The sequence below is a fragment of the Rousettus aegyptiacus genome, unplaced genomic scaffold (assembly GCF_014176215.1).
Source record: "Rousettus aegyptiacus isolate mRouAeg1 unplaced genomic scaffold, mRouAeg1.p scaffold_m13_p_6, whole genome shotgun sequence".
NCBI lineage: Eukaryota > Metazoa > Chordata > Mammalia > Chiroptera > Pteropodidae > Rousettus > Rousettus aegyptiacus.
The window spans coordinates 81,355,086-81,377,796 of record NW_023416309.1 but is presented as its reverse complement, the minus strand read 5'-3'; the positions used below and the strand labels follow the sequence as shown (position 1 = coordinate 81,377,796).

The window sequence follows — 22,711 nt, the reverse complement described above, 5'->3', positions numbered from 1 at the left end:
GGGAGGAAAACAACAAGAAAGACGTAAGGATAAGTTCTAGAGAAATGGTTCCTCTTTGGCAGAAGAACAAACTGCATATCCAGTAGCTTTGCTAGTCCTGTTTCAAAGCCATAAAACAGGTATTATCTTACTAATTCACATATATCCATTTTAGAACTTCCTGTTCCTCCATAATTGGCAACTTATTTCTCAAACATTTGGTAATTCCAGCTACATAAATTTCTAATTAATTCAGTGAAGCTTGAAAGCTAAATAAAAAGTATTCTAATACTATCCTATGCCTTCATACAGTTTTTCCTTCCAGAGACAGAAAGCATGTTATAGATACTGTCTCTTTTTTTTCCACCAAGCATTTCTATGACTGCAACAGAAGGCTCTGTACTCTAAATCATGTGAATGGTCGGGAAGAGAGAGACCCAAATTCTGGACTTTTCCCACAGAACTCTGCCACTAAACCCAACAATGTGCTTCCCAGACTGTGGTTCCTTCTGATTGATGATTGTTCTTCTTCCTGATTCCTGATTCCCCTAGGAATCTCTCTCACAGAGAGGTTGGTTTCATTCTGTTTATCAACCCCTTTGGGTATAATTCCTCAACCACTTACACATTCAGTTAACACCTTTTCTTCCTGACTTCTCATCAAAGAGTTGCTACCCTGGCTTCATGATCATATTTGCAGATACTTTTAGAACCCTGGGATGGAAATCGCCTGGGCCTAAAGACAAGTTCATTTGTAGAACTATAATCTCTTGTTATGCCTTCTCACCTACCTTGAGCTTTAATTCCTTCCTAGAGGTGTTTATTTGAAACCACTTTTTCCAAGACAGTAAGTCAAGAGCTTGGCCAACAATGAAAGGTTTCAACTGATATCTTAGTAACTGACTCAAGAAACACCACTATGACTTGCCCTGTGATTCTGAAATAATCTTTCGAACTACATATCAATGATGTTAAATTATCTCCAATGGTAGAATAATTACAAGTTTTACAATATCACAAGACATTGATTTAAATGCCACAACCCTTATGTTTATTGAACCCCCTTCAACAACAAAAAAAAGATTAGAATGTGTGTGTGTGTGTGTGTGTGTGTGTGTGTGTGTGTGTGTGTGGACTAGGCCATGTTGGGGATGAAATGAATGTTAAATAAACTGTCCAAAATCAACAATTGCATCAGACAAGCCATTGAGAAGTAAGAGGGACATGTCACTTGCTGGCTCCTAATGTCAAATGGGTCCGTTAACTATTGGCTGTATTTCTATAAATAAACTTGAAATAAAATTGAACCGTTATTGCCCCATTCAAAGGTATTCCCCAGATCCTTTACAAAACTTCTGCATTAGAGTATATGAGAAGGTGGGCCACGGAGATGGCAGCACCATGTCCTCAGCAACGTGAGAACCGTGGGGCAGGGGCATTCATGGAGGTTGCAGGAGGCAGTGTCTGTGACTGACCTGCTGAAATGTGAGATTCTGATGTTCTCCAATGCATCAGGCTGCTGGAGGAGGGGCTGTCCAAAGGGAGCAAAAAAGAGCAATAATGCTACATCTTTTACCTGGCTGAAGGCATTACCAACTCAAGGAATATAGAAAGGCCCAAAGGGCTGTTGCAGGTGGAGCAGTCAGGCTAAGGAGCTGAAAAAAGGAGAAAACTATCTCTGTCCTTCCCCGTGTGTCACCTCCTGTCCCCTCTCCCCACCAACTCTCTACCATCCCTCTCTCTATTTCCCCACACTTTGCTCCTCATCCCCAAGTCCCTCTGAGCTCCTGGTTATTAAGATCTCTTCCCTCCATCCATGTTTAGGCCCTTTTAGTCTCCCTTTCAATGACCTCCTTCCAAACAATTCCCCCTCAGCATCCCCCCATCCCCTCGCCAAAAGCCTTCTTAATAAAATTTAGGAGATAGCCAAGTTGACTGGTTTATAAATTATCTCTTAACATGGATTATTTTTACATATGAAAAAAATTGTCTAGTTTATGTTGACTCTTAATAGCATTAATTTCCGAATTTCAAATTTTAAAATCAATTTTTCAAATTTTGTCATTGCTCAAATAACCTAACAGTATGACACAATATAAAATAAGGCCCAAATGGTACTTATGCAGGTACTTATACAGGGAAGAGAGATAGAATGAGAGGCCTACTATGAGAATCCACTGGTGCTCCTGTGTAAGGTGATAAGAAAACTGAGAAAGCCTATGACTGGACAAAAAGAGGTAAAGATAATGGATCAGAATCCTTTGATTTTAAATCAGTATTATTTTTCAATTTGGTGGGAAAATCACCCAAGGTCTCCAAATCAATAATTTCATGGTGTCAATGAAATACATGAGCTTAAGAAATCAGGAAGAGGAAATTGAATCCCAGCTCTCCGCCTCTTACTATATGTGTATGAGTTTGCAAAAGTTATTTACACTATTTGACACTATTTCCCTATCTGTGAAACTGAGCTATATTTGCTGGGAAGATTAAATGAGCTAACCTGGCAAAGGCCAGACAGAGCTTAATGAAAGTTAGCCTTTTTCCCTCCCTCTTTAGCCCTTTGCTGGACAGTTAGAGCAAACCTGGATTGCACAACTCTTAGATTCCCAGATCACATCAAGGAAGAGAGGAAGTTGGCCAAATCCTTATCAGGAATTTAAGCTCCTAGTTTATTTGCCCTTCACCCAGACCCAGTCATACTTATCACTGCTGGTACAATTCTCAAAACCTCTCTGGAACTCCATTCATTCCTCAGCGGGATAAGAAAATAACAATCTAAGTCCTTAAGACCCAGGTTAAAGATAAGAGGCAATTGACATTTATAAAATACAACCTTACTCAAAGATGAATGTTCAGAGTCAAAACACATTTTCAGTAAATACTATTATTGGGCAGGGCAGTGTTTCCTCCCAACATGAGCAGTACGTGAATTGCTGGTGGTACACAAAATGATTTTAGGTGGAAATCAGCTGCAGTGTAAAATGACATAAAAGACATAGAAAATTATTCCCTTTTTGATTGTATTTGATTATATCAAGAAATAATTCTCATTTTGGGTCTCCGACACTTGCTTATCTTTCTCTTTAAAAAGAGAGCAAACCTCAGACTCCATGCCTTCAGCAAGAGGAGTAGTTAAGTGGAATTTAGAAATATTTCCCAAGTTTTAATTTTTACATTTATCTTCTTAATATAGCGAACAATACTAGTTTTCTATTTATGATAATGGAAAAAATTTTTTCTCTTTGAAATAAATTGAAGTTTTAAAATACATTACATATTAGGAAATTTTTATATTAGTTAATTTAAAAATGACTTGACAAAAATTTACTAATATAATACTAATACAGATGGCATGTGGGTGCAGACAAATTAAAAAGGTAGTCTGCAAATAACTGAAGTTTAGGAAACACTGGCTTTATAGATAGGGAATCAGGATACCTGGATTCTAGTCTGGTAGTAACTTTCTGTATGATTTTGGTAAAGTCACTTGAACCTCTCTGAGTCTCAGCATCTTTATCTGGAAACTTACAGGGCTTGCTTAGGCGGTCTCCAAGGATCCTTCTGGTTCCAATATTCTGTAATTTGAAGGAGATGATTAGGGTATTTTGGTTTTTTTGTTTTTGTTTTGTTTTGTTTTTTTGGTCAAAAAATCAGTGGCTCTGTCTTTCTATCCTATTTTCTCTCCATATTCCCCTTCAGGCATTTTGATATCTAATTCAGAAAAACATGGATCTCCATTTTATTAACATTCATAAATTTAACTAATGCATATATTATTCTAAAAATGCAATATAAAAGAAGAAATTCTTTGTAATGGAAAGAAGGAGATGACATTTATTCTGATCATCACTTTGCCATTTGTGATAATGTGATCTTAGGTAACATTAAGTTCCCTTTAGCATCAAAATTCTACAAACTGCAAATGCATCTGTAAAAAGGAAATAGATCAGCTGAGAATTCACTTTCTTTTGTAATCAAGATATTTACCATCTCACAGTAATATTTTAATATAGACACTAAGCTGAAAGTCTCCTAACATGGTATTTGGGACATAGTTGGCAATCAATAAATATTTAATGAATAAATAAAGAGTGGCTTCTTGTGAACATGAGGCCAAGAAGAATCACATTTAATCAGATAAAAACTTAATTAATTCAAAAGGAGTAAATTGAGTACCTACTACTTGGCAGCTATATTTGCTAGGCATTATACCTTTTTGTCTTCCATAAAGAGCAAGATAAAAAAAAGACATGTCTTCCATTAACTTATGATATGACCCTTTGAGGGGAGATGGCATATAACAAATAACTACATTATGCTAAAAGAACCAAGTGCGATAGGAAAAGTGCTGAGCTTCTTATGAGCAGAACTGTGCATCTTCATTCTTCCACTAACTAGTTGTATGAATGTGAGAAAGTCATTCGTACAACCTGACATCAGTTTCATCCCCTGTAAAATAAGTTTACACTGTATAATCTCTAAGGTCTCTTCCAGCTATGAGTCTGAAAATGATTCTATGTCTCTGAAAAATTAGTTTAATACTTAGTCTTGAAGACTTTTAACTATATATTGGAGGTGATCTCTCCAATACTTAATTTTCCATGTAAAACTAATAAGCAAAATCACCAATTTGTTTTTTATTGGTTTCAATCCACAATTACCTCAATCTTTGAATTCTCCTACTAGTAAACTTCCTAATTTCATTTCTCTTTATTTTTGTAGGGACTCCAAACTTTGATCCAAACACTTGCTTTCTAAATTAACCTCAAATACCTTATTAGGAAGTTAGATGAAAGATACACTTTAATTTCATTCAATGAACATTTATTGAATATCTATTATGTGCAAAGAACTCTAAAAATGATTCCAAAAAAAAGAAAGATCATGGTCCTTGGGAACCTACAACCAAGTAGAGAAAAAGAAACATTTCCATTATATCACGGGTATTCATTTCATAGAAAGGAAAGAACAAATTCAGAGAGCAAAATGATATGGAAACCATGAAAGAACTTGAAGAGAAATAATGTAGAGGAGTTTTAGAAATCAGTCAGAAATTCTTCATCCTAAAAAAAAAAAAAAAAAAAAAATTATGACCTATAAACTAGCAAGTAAAGGCATCAATAGAAAGATCTCACATTCAAATCCATGACACAGCAGCAATGTTTTCTGGATAATTCAAGAATGAGATTCAAGGGAATGGGTTTTTAGTTGTAAGGTCAGCTTTGTTTTGAAAATGAATGCTTTCCAGAATTTTTATTTATTATTTTGATTTCACAAATAGTTCATACTATTTTTATGGTTCTTTGCCAACCCCTTATTTTTTATGAGAATTTGATCTTTCAATTTGGCACTCAGCTGGGATTGCGATATAAAAAAGAGTATTTAACACATATCTAACACTTAGTATCTGACACTGTGTCAAGCTCTGTTCTAAATGCTTGTCTTGTTAATTAACTCACTTAAGCCTCAAAGTTATGAAGTAGGTATTATTACTACCCCCATTTTATAGATGAGACGACCGAGACATAGGAAACTAAATAATTTGCCCAAGGATACATGGCTAAATTTTTTAAAAGACTGGAAGAAAATATACCAAGATGGTTTCTTAGGATTTGAGGATTATAAAGTGTGAAATGACAAGATCTTGAACTAAGGAAAGTAGCAGCTGAGCTGGAACAGAGAGGACAGACTCTAGAACAGGTTAAGATCAAATACTGGCAGGGCTTGTGGACTGGTTGATTTATAGAGTTGAAAGAGATGGAGAGGAGTCTAAGGATACTCCAGCCTTTGACCTGGGTGACTGACTGGGTGCTCATAGTCACTAAGGTAAGGATAGAGAAGATGGAGCAACTTTGGGAGAGAAGATGATGTGCTCGGTTTTGACATGTTGAGCTTTATTGTTAAATATTTGAATATGTAACTTTTAAGCTCAAGAGAAAGTTGGATCTGGGCTTGAGAATCTTCACACAGAGCTGGTAATTCAATCCAAAAGAGGCTGACATACCCCAGGGAGACTATGGAAGCAGAAGAAAGCTGTGGGCCAAGGATGAAACTCTGAAGAACCCTAACTTTATGGGATATTCAAGAGATACAATGGCTCTTTAGATTTAACATTAAAATGAAATGATAGATATGAAATACAAGGCATATATTTGCTTTTCAAGCTTGGTTTTATTTATGAGAGACAAGGTAGCATGGAAGTAGGGCAGGGCAGTCAGACAAGTTTGGGTGCAAATCTAGCACTTTGCCAACTTGTAGCTCTGTGACTGCTGTCAAGTTACTACGTGTCCCTAAAATGTGAATGGTTAATACACTATTCATACTGATGTAGGTAAAATGAGTTAATTCACAAAAGCACTTATATGGCACAGTACCTAGTATGTAACACAAACCCAATAAATATTCCATATTATCACTAATGAGTACACAGATCATAGAATTATTTTTCATTCCATTGTCATGCTTTGCCAGTTGAGAAAATGATCAGAAAGTTTGTTGGTTAGCAGGAATAAACTACAGTGGAATTAAACAATTGTTTGAAAAAGCCACCAAAATAGTTCACAGACACTCAAGAACTGGTATTTTCCATGAATTTGTATGGTATGGTACAAGTAAACGGGTAACAGCAGTTGGTTAAAAAGAATTAGAAATGTTGGTTTATGACCTATAAGATGCATTAAAAAATTTCTTTTGTTCTACTTTAAATGCTTAATAACTAGCCCCAGTGCTTGGTATAGAGTAAGCCATCATAAAATATGTTGACTAAATGTAACAGAGTGATTTTTTAAAAGAGAGGAGTGAGTTCTTATTTCTGCTATAAAATATTTCATTGTTGGAAGAATTATCACTCATGCAAAGAAACAAATGAAATAGACATCCTACGTGTTGTGATTTGAGATCTCTCGAGAGTTTGGCTACACAGCTCCTTCTCCATCCGAATCTGCCACGTATTTCAAATTCCCAGCTTTAGATGTCCTCCTTTGGATCAAGGTTTGGAGTCCTCAGAGGGGCCCATTAAGATGCAAATATGTCACCTATAAAAGAGCACTAACTTGGCTTTTGGCAGACACTGACACATTTATCAGCCTCACAGTGTGAATAGCTGCCTTCTGGAGACCTAGACCTCGGGAGCAGGAAGGGCGATTTTTGAGCTGACAGGGTGGGGTGAGCCTTAGCCAGAGGTCAGGGTACCAACCTTACTGCAGCCAGGAGGCAGGCGAAGCTGCGGAGACCTGCCAGGTCAAAGGCAGCCCTGGGATGTCCTATGGTGACGTGGGATGCCATTGTGTCTGGGTTTCTCTGTTCCTCACGCCTTTTCAGCCAGTCCTTCCTAGAACCGGCGGGCTCACGTCAGAACGATTGCGGCCTGATGTGTGGTGCATAGTGGTGTTCGTCGCTTGTTTTTTCATCAGTGCAATCTCCAGTTCTCCAGCACATGAGGGCTGGAGAGGTGGCCAAATAGAGTTAAAATCTGAAATATCTTTTTTGTTCTTTTCAGTTCAGGTAGTTTAAATTATATGCAATCTTTGAGCTGTGGGCTAATATGTATTATACAATTCTCGGTTTGTCTTTTCAAAGGCACTTCGACTTACAAATCCCAAGCCGGGGGCCCAGCCCGGGAAAACAAAACCAAGTTAAACAGTCAGTAGGTTCCTGCTCAGCGGTTCGGCCTTGGCTGGGCTGGAGCTGCAGCTTCCCCTCTGTCCCCGCCTCCCCGCTCTTCCTGCTCTCGCGGGTGTGATCCTGCCGGAGAAGACCCGCAAGCCTCCGGCGGGTGGGCGGGGTGCGGAGCCCAGGCCCTCACGTCCCGAGCGTCGGAAGGCGGAGCCTATGGCGGTGACGTCACGAGGCACCGCCCCCACCGCCCTGATTTTGTCGACGCCGTCCGCCATTTTGTCTCCAGAGTCTCGTTTGCAGTCGACAGCGCTCGTTGAGGCGTCTCGGTCCGTAGGCGAGAGGCAAAGACCAGGGTCTATTGTCTGTGTTTGACTCCGTAGTTAGGTCCGAGGCCTTCCGGAGCTTTCCTGGGGCAGTGGGCAGAGGCTGCCGCGACCGCCCCCGCCCCTCCCCTTCGTCCCCGGGACCGGGAGGGACCGAGCTCGCGTCACGCCCCTCAGCGCTCGCCGCTCCTTTCTCTGTGGTTGCGTCCGCATCTCACCCCCGGAATCAGACGGTACCCCATAGATGGCCAGCTTTCCCCCGAGGGTCAACGAGAAAGAGATCGGTGAGGAATGGGACAGTGGGTGAGTGCGCGGGGGCTGCGGAAAGGCGGGGACTCCGCCAAGGGGGCTTTGGAGGAAATGTCTGAGTCTGAGGGAAGTAGGGCGAGCCCGGGCCAAGCCCTGGAGTGAACAAGAAGGAAGCGGCCCCGAGAGTGGGTGTCGCCGAGGGGTAAGTGGAATCATCATTGATGCAGCACCTACCTTGCCCTTGGTGGCCGTGCGCGAATCTTAGGGTCGAGGGGGACCTGGGCGCCGAGTAGCTAGGGTCCCAGTGACTGTATGGCCTGGCGCGGACACACACCCCTTGGCACCCCAATTTCCTCATGCGAGGTCCGTGCGAGGCCATTGTCCTGGGATTCTTGGCTCAGTAGCTGGGAGGGGAGTGCTGGGCAAGTCTCAGGGACTCTGAAGTTTACGTTGCGAAAAGTAAACTAACTTGTGTGTTCTGAGCTGTAATGAAAAGAGGGGTCCTCGTGGACACCAACCACTCTTTAACGGGAAATGCTCCTAAAGAGTTGCCATCAGCCTGGAAAAAGCAATATTTTTAAAAAAAGTGATACGGCGTTAAGAAAGGTAGTGGTTCAGGGGAGGAGACTCAGAATTATCTTTCTTACACATTAGAGCAGGGAGGAGCGGAGTGATTGGGTGGAGTAACAGAAGAAAAGCTGTTGTATTGAAGAGCAAACTGAAAAGGCTGTCTAAAAACTGGTTTAGTGGCTAGACCTGCCTCGCTGAAGGCAGGATAAGAATAGATTTTAAAGGTTGTGTCTCAAGACCTACCTACTCAGTGGCTCAGTTGAAAAGCGTCTCACATTATTTAAGCCCTCTTAAAGTAAAATAGCTGGAACAACTTTTGAGGGAGTTGTGGGTGCTGTGCAGATATACTTAGTAAACTTCAAACTTATCAAGTCTTCATGATGTACACCTTAAATATATACACCTTTTATTTTAAAAATAAAATAGATTTAGCATTCCCCCCCCGCCAAAAAAAAAAAAAAAGAAAAATAATAAACCAACACAGAACTTATTGTTAATCAAATGAAAATTGGAGGTGGCTCCGGAGTAGAGAGGCTTTACATTTCACCGTTCTTCAACTAAATGTGTGCCTTTACTAAGTACATGAAGGAGGTATTATTTGTAGAGAAAGGGGGAAGCCGAAGTAGCCAAAATGCCATTTGTCCTGTATTGTGGGTGACTTTTATCTAGAGACAGCTGTTTTAGAATTCTGGGTTTTAGTTCTCTTAGAGATAAGGTTGAATAGCAGGTGAGGAATGAACTTTAGCCCTCGATTTAATAACTGTTTTAAACATACAGAGAAAATAAAATTTTCTCCTGAGGTAGAACACAGAACTCAAAAGTTTTTATTCTCAGTCCAGTGGGTTTTTTCCCACCTGCTACACATACACAGTATCACAGATGAGCCATTTGCCTTTCGTTTATCTGTGTTTTTACTTTATCTTGTTGAACAGTTTTGAAAACTTTCAGTCCTCTCTTCCAAGGGCTAGAGCTTTTTAGCATTCCTGTATAAGGTAGAGCTGTCTATCCACTAAGTATCTTTTTTAATTAATTTAATTTTTTGGTATATTTTGCATATCTCTGTTATTTCCTGGATATAATATAAAGTTACTAGATAAGTGCCAAGTATCTAAAAGAACTTTGGCCTTTTCTAACTTTTTGTTTTTTTGAAGGATCATATGGATACAAAGTTAAATAGCAATCTCTCTGTAGCTTTGTATATATAGGTAAGGACTTACTTTTTCCCTTCTTCCTTGGGTATGTTTGAGTTCTCAAGTAGGTATACTGAAAGAGGAGAGAGAATATTTCATGAATAATTAAAGAAGTCTGTGACAGGGAGTTACTGCCTTGAGGTAGTAGTGCCCTCTTTCACAAGGCACTATCACAGATCCTCCCTTTCTGGTTATGAAATTGCAGGCAGGAATGTGAAGAAGGAGCTAAATCTGGTTTGCTTGGTTCAGCAGTGACTCAGATGATGTGTTACAATTGTATAGATATTAATAATGTAGTGTATCTATGGTTGATTTCCTGTGGCAGGCAGCTTTTCCCTTATACAGGGTCATTAAGTCACCTTAGGATACTAACATTAAACAGTTGCAGGTAATATAATAAAAGTTTAACCTATAAAACATTTTTTTCAAAGCACTTTATTATAAACCTCATGCTAATTTATAATATTGTACCACTAAGTATTTAAATGAGTGCTTAAATCCATTTGATTAAAATGTGAAGATCATTTGATATACCTGTTAACAAGAAAAGAAACACAGGTAATTATTAATACAGGATTTGTAACTGTTTATTTGGCAATTTTTTTTTAATAGGGGCTCCATTTCTTGAATTTATATTCAAGAATAAATTAGCTTATGGTCTTTGTTATTCGAACCAATTTTTTAGTTATTAATTTATTACCAACTTACTCTTTATATAAGAGTAAGTCAAGGTAAAAGAAGAAGAAAAAACTGTCTTGTTATTAAAGATTTTGGATTCTGAAAGAAAATATAAAGTGATCCTAAAGTACAGTCTTAAAAAAAAAAAATGAGTTTTCTGTGGGAAAGTTAGTCTTGCTTATGTTTTCTCTAGGGGAGGTGAGTTTTAGTCTTAATTTACTAGATGTTTTTGAAGTGGAATGCAAAGGCCAATCCATTTTTCGAAATAGAAATTTCATAAGTATACTCATCTAGTTTAACCAGGGGCTTTTCCTTTGTAAGAAAATGCTTGCATTTTTCAGTTGAATTTTTAAAAGTTGTTTCTCATATTTATGAACTTTGGTGGGGTTTTTTTTTTTTTCTTCTAAAATTTATAGACTTAAAAGATAGATGTGGTTAAACAAAAACCGAAGTTAAAAAAAAAAATTAGGTAAGGGTTGATAATTCAGGGACCAAACACATAAAACACCCTAGTGAAATAACCATAGAAGACTATGGGCTTGAAGGAATGTAAGGAAACATGGAGCAGCAAGCCCTTTCAGAAATCATTTGTATATTAAAAAAAAAAAAAAAAAATTCTGATATAGGAGGGTCACTTGTTTATAAATTCATTATTAAGAAAGTCATGTTAGCTACCAGTGAAGTTCATGTCACCTATGCTGTATTGATACAAGTGAGGTGGAGATAGGTTGGGGGTTCTGCTGCTTTGATTAAGCCACATCTGAAGTATTGTGTTAGGTTTGGCTGCCACTTTGATGAGGGCCATTACTTACTGGAAGTTTATCTAGGAAAGTATGATGAAGGCAAAGATGGGAAATGGACTTGAAGCTGTGTAATCTAAGGAATTATTGAAAGGACTAGAGATTTTAGCCTGATGAAAAGATTTAGTTGATGATAATCTTGGCTGTCTTCACTATATGAATGTAATATGAGAACAAGTTTAGGCTTATCCTCTTAGGTCAGAATCAGGACCGATTGGGTGGAGTGGCAAGGAGGAATATTTTGAGTCATCAAAAGGAAAATTTCTGATCATCTCAACTGCACCAAATTAGAACGAGCCTTATTAGATATTCATCTTTATAAATAGAGAAAAAATAGGTCTCAGCTTTGTTTACTTTCTAAATCATAGCTTATTTGTTGATGTATCAAAGAATGGGTCAGTGAAAGATTTAAATCACTGAAGAATGGGAGCTTATACATGTGTTTTCATATTCATTCAATAAATATTTCCTGAGCACCTGTCATATACCAGGTTCTACACTAGCTGTTGATGGAGCACACGTTGAGTTTTGAAGTGTCACTGAACAAGTATATTTTGGGATTTTGTGCATGCATCTGCTCTAGCAATAGGAATATAAGTGGTTCTTACTTGAACTGCAATGTATAGAACATATGGAAGTTTAGTTGTTGGAAAGTTTAAGTCAAAAACATAAAAATGCACTGTAGAGATGACCAGACAACTGACCACAAAATAGATAATAAGGAAAATAAACTTGACAATAACTTAGAACTAAAAAGGAAGAATAGCAAAATTTGAAACTAAGACCAACCTAAGACAGCAACAGCATTGATGATACATTGATGAAGACCCTTTCCCAAAATTAAGGAAATTCAGCTGAGTTTGCACGCACACATGTACCGTAGGAGCTTATTGATCATGCTTGTTAAACACAGAAGTGCTTGTTTACACTGTTAATATATCACCTTTTATTATGAATGCTAAATATAAGTACTCTAAATTAAAAACATGGAGTTGTCCACCGTTTGCCATTTAGGAAGTACTAAATGGAATTGAGTTACTCCCAAAGTAATATGGAAGTAGTCTCAAATTCATTGTTTGTTATGTATAATATCCTGTATTTTTATCTTTCCTTTTAGTGAGATCACGTACTATAGGTGAACTTTTAGCTCCAGCAGCTCCTTTTGACAAGAAATGTGGTCGTGAAAATTGGACTGTTGCTTTTGCTCCAGATGGTTCGTACTTTGCTTGGTCCCAAGGACATCGTACAGTAAAGCTTGTTCCGTGGTCCCAGTGCCTTAAAAACTTGTAAGGCTCTTTTCTTTTTTGTATTTTGTGTCTGTTTGTAGAATTTCCTGTTTTTTTTCTGTGTGTAGTAATGAAAAGATTTTGGTAGTCAAGTTTTTTCTTTGTAGACTGTTGTAAATGTGTTTTATCATAAGCTGAATATATTTATTGGAAAATTCATGAGAAGAATAATCTTACATGTGTAGGACATTTTCTCAGATACTTTTGTGTCTTTAAGTGTTTTTGTGTATTAAAAGGCAAATTAATTGTGCCTTGGTGTAGTATATACATTGTGTTGTGCCAGGTCAGGTGATCTTTGTTATATGACACTTTTGGATTTCACAACATTTTATTAGATAACAGTGGTGCATATAGGTCATGTGATTACTTTTTATGTACTTAACAATCCTCCGCTTGGGTTTAATTTGAGTTTGAGTATTTGTTGAAAGTTTTTCTAAAATGTATCATGCTAAATTTAATCTTTCTATGTTTTTTTGTGTCTAGTTGACCTGTGTGGTTGTATTTATTAATGTCCTTATTACACATTGTTTTAGGTCTAGAAAGTATGGGAAAACTACTAATTATTGTGTTTTTTTTTTTAAAAAAAGGTAATTTTCTGTTGTTAGCTTCACAATATCTTAAGTTCTTGGAGTTTTTGGTTTTGTTCTTTTGCTTGTTAATACTTTAGGTTTTTAAAGGAGTCCTAATTGATATATTGGTTTTGAGGAAAAATTTGAAACAATTAAGCTATAAATTACTGTTGAACTTATCTTTTTTTCAGCCACTGATGATTTCTTTTGATCTGAATTTATTCAGTCATGTCCTCATAGCTAATAACAACTTTTCCCCTTCCCATTTATAGAATACTATTGTTATTTAATATCATTATAATGATATTGAGGTTGTTTTATCAAACATTTATCATTTCGTATCCATAGGAGTAGTAATAACTAGATCTCACTCTGACCTTTCCTCCCCACTCCCAGTCTTTTGCATGGCACCAAGAATATCACCAATTCAAGCAGTTTGAGATTGTCAAGACAAAATAGTGATGGTGCTCAGAAAAATAAGCCTCGTGAACATATTATAGACTGTGGTGATATAGTCTGGAGTCTTGCTTTTGGATCTTCAGTTCCAGAAAAACAGAGTCGCTGTGTAAATATAGAATGGCACCGATTCAGATTTGGACAAGATCAACTACTCCTTGCCACAGGGTTAAACAATGGGCGTATCAAAATATGGGATGTATATACAGGTATGGAATCATAGTCTTAAAAGCAAACTTGATTGTTTTATGATGTAGGGTATTGATCATAGGCAGTAGGATATATGGCTTGAGGATTTTAACTTACTGAAAAGCAAGAATTGGTGCTGTGAATGTGTGTCTTTGTAATTGGCCCGAATAGCATCTTTAGCTATGGTTTTAATTTAGGTTAATAGAGTTCACACTGCTTGGTCGTTTTTCAAAGAATATTACAGCATTTCTAAGGAATGTTTAATTTTCACTTTCATCTAGTAATTTAGTTTTATAACTCAAATAGCAAAGTGTTTTCTTAGATAGTTTTCAGTGACTGATATCTTATAGGTTTCAAGGTAAATCTGGTTTTCAACAATCATCTAATCTTTGGAAGGTTTTAGTGACATTTTATCTGAAGTTTAACTAGGGATTAGAAGTTACATTCTTTGGGCAATTAAAAGTAAATGTGTTGCTCACTACCTAAAACAGTTTCTGATAGTGGCTGATAGTTTGTACTCAAAAATTGGAAGAATTTTTTTAAATGAGCATTAAAACAATATGTATATCGGTACACAGCAAATTATACTAACATTAAGTGGGGATAATGAGTCATTCAGTTTCATTGGATTCTTGAAAAAATTTAAGGTAAGCACATAGATTTTTACAAAAAACAAAACTCTTACAGTGTTAGATGAATAGAGTATATTTTTTTCACTGAGATGATGTTTGAAAATTTAAGTTGATATGGGATAACATGCATCTTTTGGGGAGTTTGACATTCATTAGTAATCCAGGGTCAAGGAAAAATTTGATTTTATATTTTAAAAACTACAAAGATTTAGAAATGATAATTTAGGTTTTCTTGAGACTAAATTAACTTGATCCAGGAGTTCGTATACATTTCAGGAATTCCCTTTTAAATTTTTCTAATATATATAGCTTTGCTATCCTGGAAATATTCATTTTAAAATAATGTAAATAGTGAATCTTTAAAGGTAATAGTAAAAGCACTACTAAGTCATTTTACACTTGGTAAGCTAAGGAAGTGCCCAAACATTTCTACTCATTATTTCTTTTTAAATGGTGAGGAACACTGTTTTATAAAATAGAAGCTGATAAAAATTGTTAACATTGTCTTATTTTCCCCTTTCATTGCATTTAGGAAAACTCCTCCTTAACTTGGTAGATCATACTGAAGTGGTCAGAGATTTAACATTTGCTCCAGATGGGAGCTTGATCCTAGTGTCAGCTTCAAGAGACAAAACTCTGAGAGTGTGGGACCTGAAAGATGATGGTATGTTTTTTTTTTTACTCAAGCTGTGAAAAAGAATTAGTTTTTAAATATTACTATTGAGAGATATTGGGTTTATCTACGGCATTAGATTTTAAAAGTGGCATATGAACAAAGTTTCTTGTTCTCTGCTTAGTCCTTTGGTCCCTTTCCCAGTGTAGAGCAAACAAAAACCGAAAATGTGACCCAGAATAGGAGCCAGCAGTTACTCTAAGTAAACAATCTGATATTATTCTGAAACTAACCACACAGATCTGTATCAACTAGTCTAAAACAAAATCTGGATCAGCTTTAGGGTTGTGTGTGAACTGGTCTGTGTTATTTCCTTAGGAAGGGTTATTAACCTCAGTTAACCTCTGCTTAGTGAAAATTTAAGTAGACCTTGAAGCACAAACATATCAGATATAATTTAGTGATCTAATAAAATTTAGATTATGATTTAGAAACCAAAATTTGTAACATGTAAATGTTAGTAAGCATAATAAGTTGGATAGGTTAAGTAAGAAATTATCTTATAAAAAAAAAAGATTTGCCCTCTAATACTATAAAAGTATATCAGTGTCAGGTACTTGGGTTTTTTTAGAAACTTTGATGATTGGGATATTTAACAAAGTTTTGGAGAGTCTACCTTGTTTGAGAGGACCAAAGATAATTATCTCTTCTCCTTTTTAGCCTCTAATGAAAGAGTTTACAGTTTTAACTAAGCTTATATTTAAATAAGATCTTCTAGTTCTCTAATGACCTCAGGCTGGAGGTTGTTAGGCTTGCTTAGGGGTAAGGTAGCTTAAATTGAATATAGTAGGAAGCAGATCCCTCAGATTTGGAGACTTGTTCTAGTTAATGGATAGCAATCATTGCTTGATAAAATAATATGTTTATTTCTAAACCATAAGGTACCTCTTCTGCATTTTATCAATTCTTTGTTTGCTCAGCTGTTGGGAGAAGTGACTCCAACAGTTAAAATAGTTTTGATGATTAAACTTTTATCTCTTTTTGCAGATCAAACAGTGCTTTCTTTCTCAATGTATTTTCAGTTCTGTGCATACGTTTTAAGAATATAGACTCAGTAAAATGTAAGCTATAAGAGAATAGGGACTTTGTCTTATTCACAGATGTATCCTCACTGCCCAGAATGTGGTAGGCAGTCAGTATCTGTAAAACTAAAGAGTTAAAGTAAAGTATACTTAGCCGCAACTGTGTGCTTCAGGTATAATGTATAGGGGCCTTGGAGTGGAATGTAGGTTATCAAAAAAAAAGAAGGTTGAAAAGGCATTTTGAAGGCAGTCATCAAGTCTCAACCTTTCAGTGGTCCAGTTCCTTCATTTGTAGAATAAAGGAATTAGAGTAAAATAATTTTCTATAAATGAAGAGTCAGCAGACAAATGTTTTAGACTGATGGACCATGATATCTCTGCCATAGTTATTCTGCTGTGCCATTGGAGCACAACATAAACAAATGAGCATGATTCTGTTTCAATAAAACTTCAGTTACAAAAATGAGCAACTGATGTATATTGCCAGCCCCTCTTACAGGTAAATCATTGCCACTATAGAAGTTTGTGATTCTACGATTTTGCCATTTTTGAATGATCCTCATTTGAAGTGAATTCTAGGGTTAACACAGGTATTTCTTTTTGTTCAGGAAACATGATGAAAGTATTGAGGGGCCATCAGAACTGGGTATACAGCTGTGTATTCTCTCCTGACTCTTCCATGCTGTGTTCAGTGGGAGCCAACAAAGCAGTATGTGTCGAAGTTCTTGTACATTCATTGTGAAGTGGATTATAATAATATGTGCATAATCATTTTAAATCTAAGTAACCTATTAAGTTTGTGCTCGGTGTCATGAATATCTTAAATGTTTTATTTTGTGATGGGGAGAATTTGCATGAGGGAAATTAAATACAGTTATTGATTGTGAAGTGAGAAATTGGATTGCTTTTAGTTAGAGATAATATTCATAAAATAAGGGGTATGTCAAATTTATTTTTCTAAAATCTAGGAAAGTTTATGTGCTATAGAAGAGATCTAGTCCAAATGTTAAGACATTCCCTTGCTAATAATTTTCTTCTTTGTTGTTCTATTTTTTTTTTTTTTTGTCCAGTTTGCTGTTTAAAAAGTTTTGAGTCCCAGCTGGTCCTGGACATTTAACTGAAAAAAAAAGTAACTTAAAAGCCTAATAAGAATAAAAATAGCACTCATGTATGTCTTAGAGTGAATTATAGAAGATATTTGATACGGTCTGTTTTGTGCTAACAGGCATAGCATACCTATAGACAGATTAAGTATAAAGACTCTTAAGAGGGTTATGTTTATTGATCTCTTTTAGTTGTCTACCAGCTCTGAGTTACTATAGTTAAGGAGGTCTTATTAGCTTCAGATATTTATGAAAATGGTTGAAGTCCAAATACATATGATAATCACAATACACTTTGAAATAATGAGGGTGTGGGGGAGGGGAGGCTGGTAAAAATGCATTTTATCTAGCCAGAAGTGTGTTAAAATGATAGTTGCAAATGTTGGAAATTTAGAAAAAAAATAGACAGTTCTTTAAAAATCATAAGAAGAGCAAAGCTAGATATTGACATTGCTATTTTAGGCTGTGTGTTTTCCATATGCTTCTTGCTTTCCCTGTCACAGGTGGTGGCAGCAATATTGGTGTGATTGAGGTTATGCTGGCACCACTCGCACACAGGCGCACAATGGTGTTAGCTGGGCAGAAAGAGTGGCATCTCTGGCTACCGGGCTGGGGGCGACCTTTACCATAGGATGAAGTAACCTTGCATTCGGCTGCAAGGTGTACTGTACGTACACAGGTGCTGGTCGATGTCCACTTTCTGCTTTTCTTTCTTTCTTTTTTCTTTTTTAAAATAATTTCCCCCACAGTGAAACCCACTGACTCCTCCAAGTAAATTGATCTTCCAGTGGGACGGAATTGGGAGTCATACATGTGAAACCAATTTAATGTAATGTAATTGGCTTTGAGATGGTTTCTCTGTACTATTTTTTGGAATTCTTTGAGATGCTAGAGATTCCTTAAGTGTGTTCCAATTTAAGATTTGTATTTATTTTTCTTTGGAAGTAACGTATTATGTCTGTGCAGAAAAAAATGTAGCCAAAAGGATTACTTTATCCCAAGAGGAGGAGAGGTTGCTTTACTAGGATTGTTATAAACCTCCAACTCACATTTAATATAACAGACTGGAGTAACATTAGAATCCTATTTAGAGCTATTCTGCACAGTCTAACCACTGATTTTAAAATCTAAAATTACATGTGAACTTGTATTGTACTACAGTAATTTAAATGTTTTATACTTAAAATGACTAATGATGTGGTCAGTTTGGGAAAAATAAGATTAGCAAATCTTGATTCACAGAAATGTTGTTAATTATATTGTTTCCATAAATTAGCATTTTCATTTTGTAATGTGGTTTAACATCCTTGTTGTTTGCCAAAGAAATTTCATTTGGCTGTGAAAATTCTCTTTGCTTGCAGTATCTGTTTCTCTTCCTAGGCTCACGTTGGTGACCCAAGCCTTTTGTAAACAAGTGATTATCTCAAAGGGAGATGCCAATGGAGTAACAATTTGTTAACCTTACATTTTCTGTCTGTATATTTTTTAAAAATTTGGTAGTTTCTGGAAAAATAAAAGAAGGGGGTTTGTAGTACTTAACTCTTTATTTCTGTATATTTTAGTTAATTAGTTTTTGGAATAAATGGATGTCAGTATAACTGTGGTTAAATTGCACTGCCTTTTTAATGTTTAGGCTTATTTTTTAATTAACATTTAACAGAAACATTTGAAATAGAATTTGCATGTCTACCTTAATTAACTTTAAGACAGATTTTAATCTATGACACTGAGCATATTCTTTTAATTATTCATAATTTATAATGTTTAATTTAATATAATCTGAATTAAATTTAGCAATTTTAGTTTAAGATGTGCCATTTTGTCCTGTGTGTGTCTGAATGAAGCTATAACATTTGCCTTTTTATTTCAGGTTTTCCTTTGGAATATGGATAAATATACTATGATACAGAAATTAGAAGGACATCACCATGATGTTGTAGCTTGTGACTTTTCTCCTGATGGAGCATTACTGGCTACTGCATCTTATGATACGCGAGTATATATCTGGGATCCACATACTGGAGACATTCTGTTGGAATTTGGGTGGGTACAGCATGATTTTAATCTGTAATTCATCTCTGGCTGTCAGAATAGCTTTTAAGAAATTACATGAATGATTAGGATCGCTGACATGTGAAACCTAAAATTACAGTCTATTGTAATTTAAAATTTCAGTATTAAGCCCTTCACTAATGTAAAACTTTAGATATAAATTCTAAAAATAAATTTAACTCTTTTGATACAGGTCTTATTTAATAGTACATGATTCTTTAGAAGTAGTAATTATATTTAGAGTTTATGTTGGGGGAAAATAGTTAAAACTAAAATTGGACTTAATTTTAGTGTCTTAAACCACATTGTGAAAGAGAGATCAGTAATCCTTTTGAAGTCCCTTTGATTTAATTTGGATATATCACCTTTTAAGTCTTAGTTGTGTTCATTAAAGCCACTTTAATTATTACTCAAAGACAGATGTACTTTGTTCCTGGATAGTTTTGTTTCTTGAAGTGACTCATTTCCATGGAAAACGTGTTTTGATCTCAGGCACCTGTTTCCCCCACCTACTCCAATATTTGCTGGAGGGGCAAATGACCGATGGGTACGATCTGTATCTTTTAGTCATGATGGACTGCATATTGCAAGCCTTGCTGATGATAAGTAAGTATGTTAATTACAGCTTGACCTATTTATTACTGTCTTTTAAACATTTCCTTTCATCCTTTTACTTCATGAAAATATTCTTAAGACTTAAAAAAAAAAAAAAAGGCTTTCTGCAGTTTGGTTTTTAATGTTTCTTTCTCTAGGGAAGACCTTGGGAGATGTTGGTGTGTCTTAAAGCATATTGACCTGCCTGAACAGTATCCATATAAACTAAAGATAATGCATGTACCTTTCCCTGTGTTCCTTGTTTGTTAACTAGTTTAGGCAGACTGGTAGATTTTTAGCTTTTAGTTTAGCTCACAGATTTTCCAGTAATATCTTACAAAGACTGAAGCAGAAGGACATTGTCAAAGTGAAATAGTAAAAGAAGTAATTTGTATCTACTGCAATTGAGACTATAAGATGAAATGTCACATGAGTGAGATATGTTGCTTATTGGTAAGAAGCAGAAACTAGATGTAGCCCTTCCATTTTCACATTCTTTTATCATACAATGGATGGATTTGGCATTAAGAAATTTGATCACTTTAATTCAGAAAGCAACATTATCATCTTTCCAGAATGTTAGCAAACATATAGGAATAATTCTTTTTTATTTGCCAGCAATCATTCTTTTCTGGTATGCTGAGATGGATTCTGAATGTCAGTTTTTTGCCATTCCTGGACACACTCTACCTAGGTGAAAAGGCTTTTCGAATGTCTTGGAAAGAGCAAAACAGATCAGACGTAATTGGGTTGTAAGTGTAAGAAAGGAAGAAGAAAGCTTTCAGTTGTGAGCGTTATAGATCTGAACTGGAAAGAGAAGACAAACATGCATTATAGTCTCTTTAAGTGTGAGTTGATCCAAATTACCAAATGATGTAGACTATAAAATACTTTATAAGCAAATTACAGTAATTGCTTGCTGCAGTGATTTGTGTGTGTGTGTGTGTGTGTTTTATGACTCAGAACACTGGCATTTATTTCTCAATTTTAAAAGCTACTTTTACCTTAAATTTCCTACTAGATACTTACTGGACAATTTACTTCCTTTCCAGAATGGTGAGGTTCTGGAGAATTGATGAAGATTATCCAGTACAAGTTGCACCTTTGAGCAATGGTCTTTGCTGTGCCTTTTCTACTGATGGCAGTGTTTTAGCTGCTGGGTAAATCGATTTATCTTTCTTTTTTTTCTTTTCTTAGACAATTTAAGGTGGTTTTTGGTCAAAGCAGCCAGTATTTAATGTCAGTAAATCTTCCATAAGAGCTTTTTATAATATTGTTTCTTTGTCATAGAGGAGATCATTGGTTAGGTTGCTTTGATTAGATTTTAATGTGCATTTCATTACTAATACACAGCCTTGGATGATAGTTGTTTGAGCTGTAGGATGTTGAAATACATGTACTTAGGTAACTGAGCTTGTGAATTTGTTTGTTTCTGTTTAGGACACATGATGGAAGTGTGTATTTTTGGGCCACTCCAAGGCAAATTCCTAGCCTTCAACATTTATGTCGCATGTCAATCCGGAGAGTGATGCCCACCCAAGAAGTCCAGGAACTACCGATTCCTTCTAAAGTGTTGGAGTTTCTCTCCTATCGTATTTAGAGGACTCTGCCAGCCCTAGTAGTAGGGACTGACAATACCTTTTACACAAACCTCAAGCTTTATTGACTTTTAAGTATCTGTTTTTCAAGGTTTAGAAGAATTATTTAATTTGATATATTCTTGTAGTGCATTTTGATCAGTTGAGCTTTTAAATATTATTTATAGACTATAGAAGTATTTCTGAACATATGTACATTTTTTTTCTAATATTTAACTGTGAAAACATATACATGTACATATTTAGATATAAGCTGCTATGTGTTGGATGGACCCATTTGATTTTCTAAGTTTTAGTTCCAACATGTATATATTGCTTCACTAGAGCCCCAATATGTATCTTTGCTATAAAGTGGAAGAAATTTTTTTTTATTCGGGGACACTGAGTTTAGAATGGTAAATATTGAAACAAGAAAGCTAAATTGCCTCAAAATATGTGTTTGATTGTGGGGGGTGGGGGGGAGTGGTCAGACAACTGACCTGCAGATAAAACAGTTTTTGTCTAAGGAAAGGATTATGTTTTCCTTAGGAATGGCTTCTGAGAGGTAGAGTTTGAATGTGAGATTATTAAATTAAAACAGAGCCAGGATATAACTAGGAAAAGGATGTCTTCCCGCCCCTCCCTTTCCTCAAACTATTGCTATGAGCCTTAATTTTGGAAATCTGCTTGCTACTTTAACCCTTTAGTATAAAGTATAAATTTTAGTCAGTTTGAAAACCCATCTACTGTATTATTGCTAAATATTTTGTATTAAGGGACAATTATTTTAAGAGCATGGTTTTTTGCTTGGGCCCTTTTTTTTTCCTTTTTTTTTTTTTTTTTTTTTAACATATACCCTATGTTTCTGCAGGGGATGATAGTATTGGTGACTTGCCAAAGAAGCAATGCAGTATACCTGCTTTTCTGTTATTTATCTTACCTGCAGATATTAAGAATGTATACATTATGTAAAATACTTGATTATATATTTTTGTTGAGTTTTTTAATTAAAGACTTGTAGAAAAACACTGTCTTCTGCAGAAGTTTCTTAAATATGTTAGAAGGTTTAATACTTTTGTCTGTCTCCATTGTAATGTTGGAGCACCATGAGCAAATAAAGTAAGAAAGGGAATGAAGAAATAGAACAAG

The 22,711-nt window shown here is 35.9% G+C and overlaps 1 protein-coding gene and 1 long non-coding RNA gene across 3 annotated transcripts; one reads left to right on the top strand and one right to left on the bottom strand.

Annotated features, from left to right (window-relative positions):
* Positions 1-5,457: 5,457 nt before the first annotated feature.
* On the bottom strand, positions 5,458-7,830 carry LOC118603811. The gene is made up of 2 exons (XR_004951295.1): positions 7,178-7,830; positions 5,458-7,016 (listed from the first exon to the last, which is right to left on the bottom strand). It is a non-coding gene; the product is annotated as an uncharacterized LOC118603811 (long non-coding RNA).
* Positions 7,831-7,863: 33 nt separating this feature from the next.
* On the top strand, positions 7,864-22,590 carry WSB1 (WD repeat and SOCS box containing 1). 2 transcript variants are annotated; one of them, XM_016119185.2, is made up of 9 exons: positions 7,864-8,206; positions 12,527-12,695; positions 13,661-13,929; positions 15,074-15,205; positions 16,845-16,945; positions 19,210-19,382; positions 19,884-19,997; positions 21,038-21,145; positions 21,426-22,590. In XM_016119185.2, the coding sequence occupies exons 1-9, from the start codon at positions 8,167-8,169 to the stop codon at positions 21,583-21,585; spliced, it is 1,266 nt and encodes a 421-aa protein (XP_015974671.1). In that variant the 5' UTR covers positions 7,864-8,166; the 3' UTR covers positions 21,586-22,590. The 2 variants fall into 2 exon arrangements, with proteins under 2 accessions (XP_015974671.1, XP_036078225.1); XM_036222332.1 differs by lacking the exons at positions 21,038-21,145; positions 21,426-22,590 and adding an exon at positions 20,604-21,014 and having other exon boundaries at positions 8,066-8,206.
* Positions 22,591-22,711: the final 121 nt, after the last annotated feature.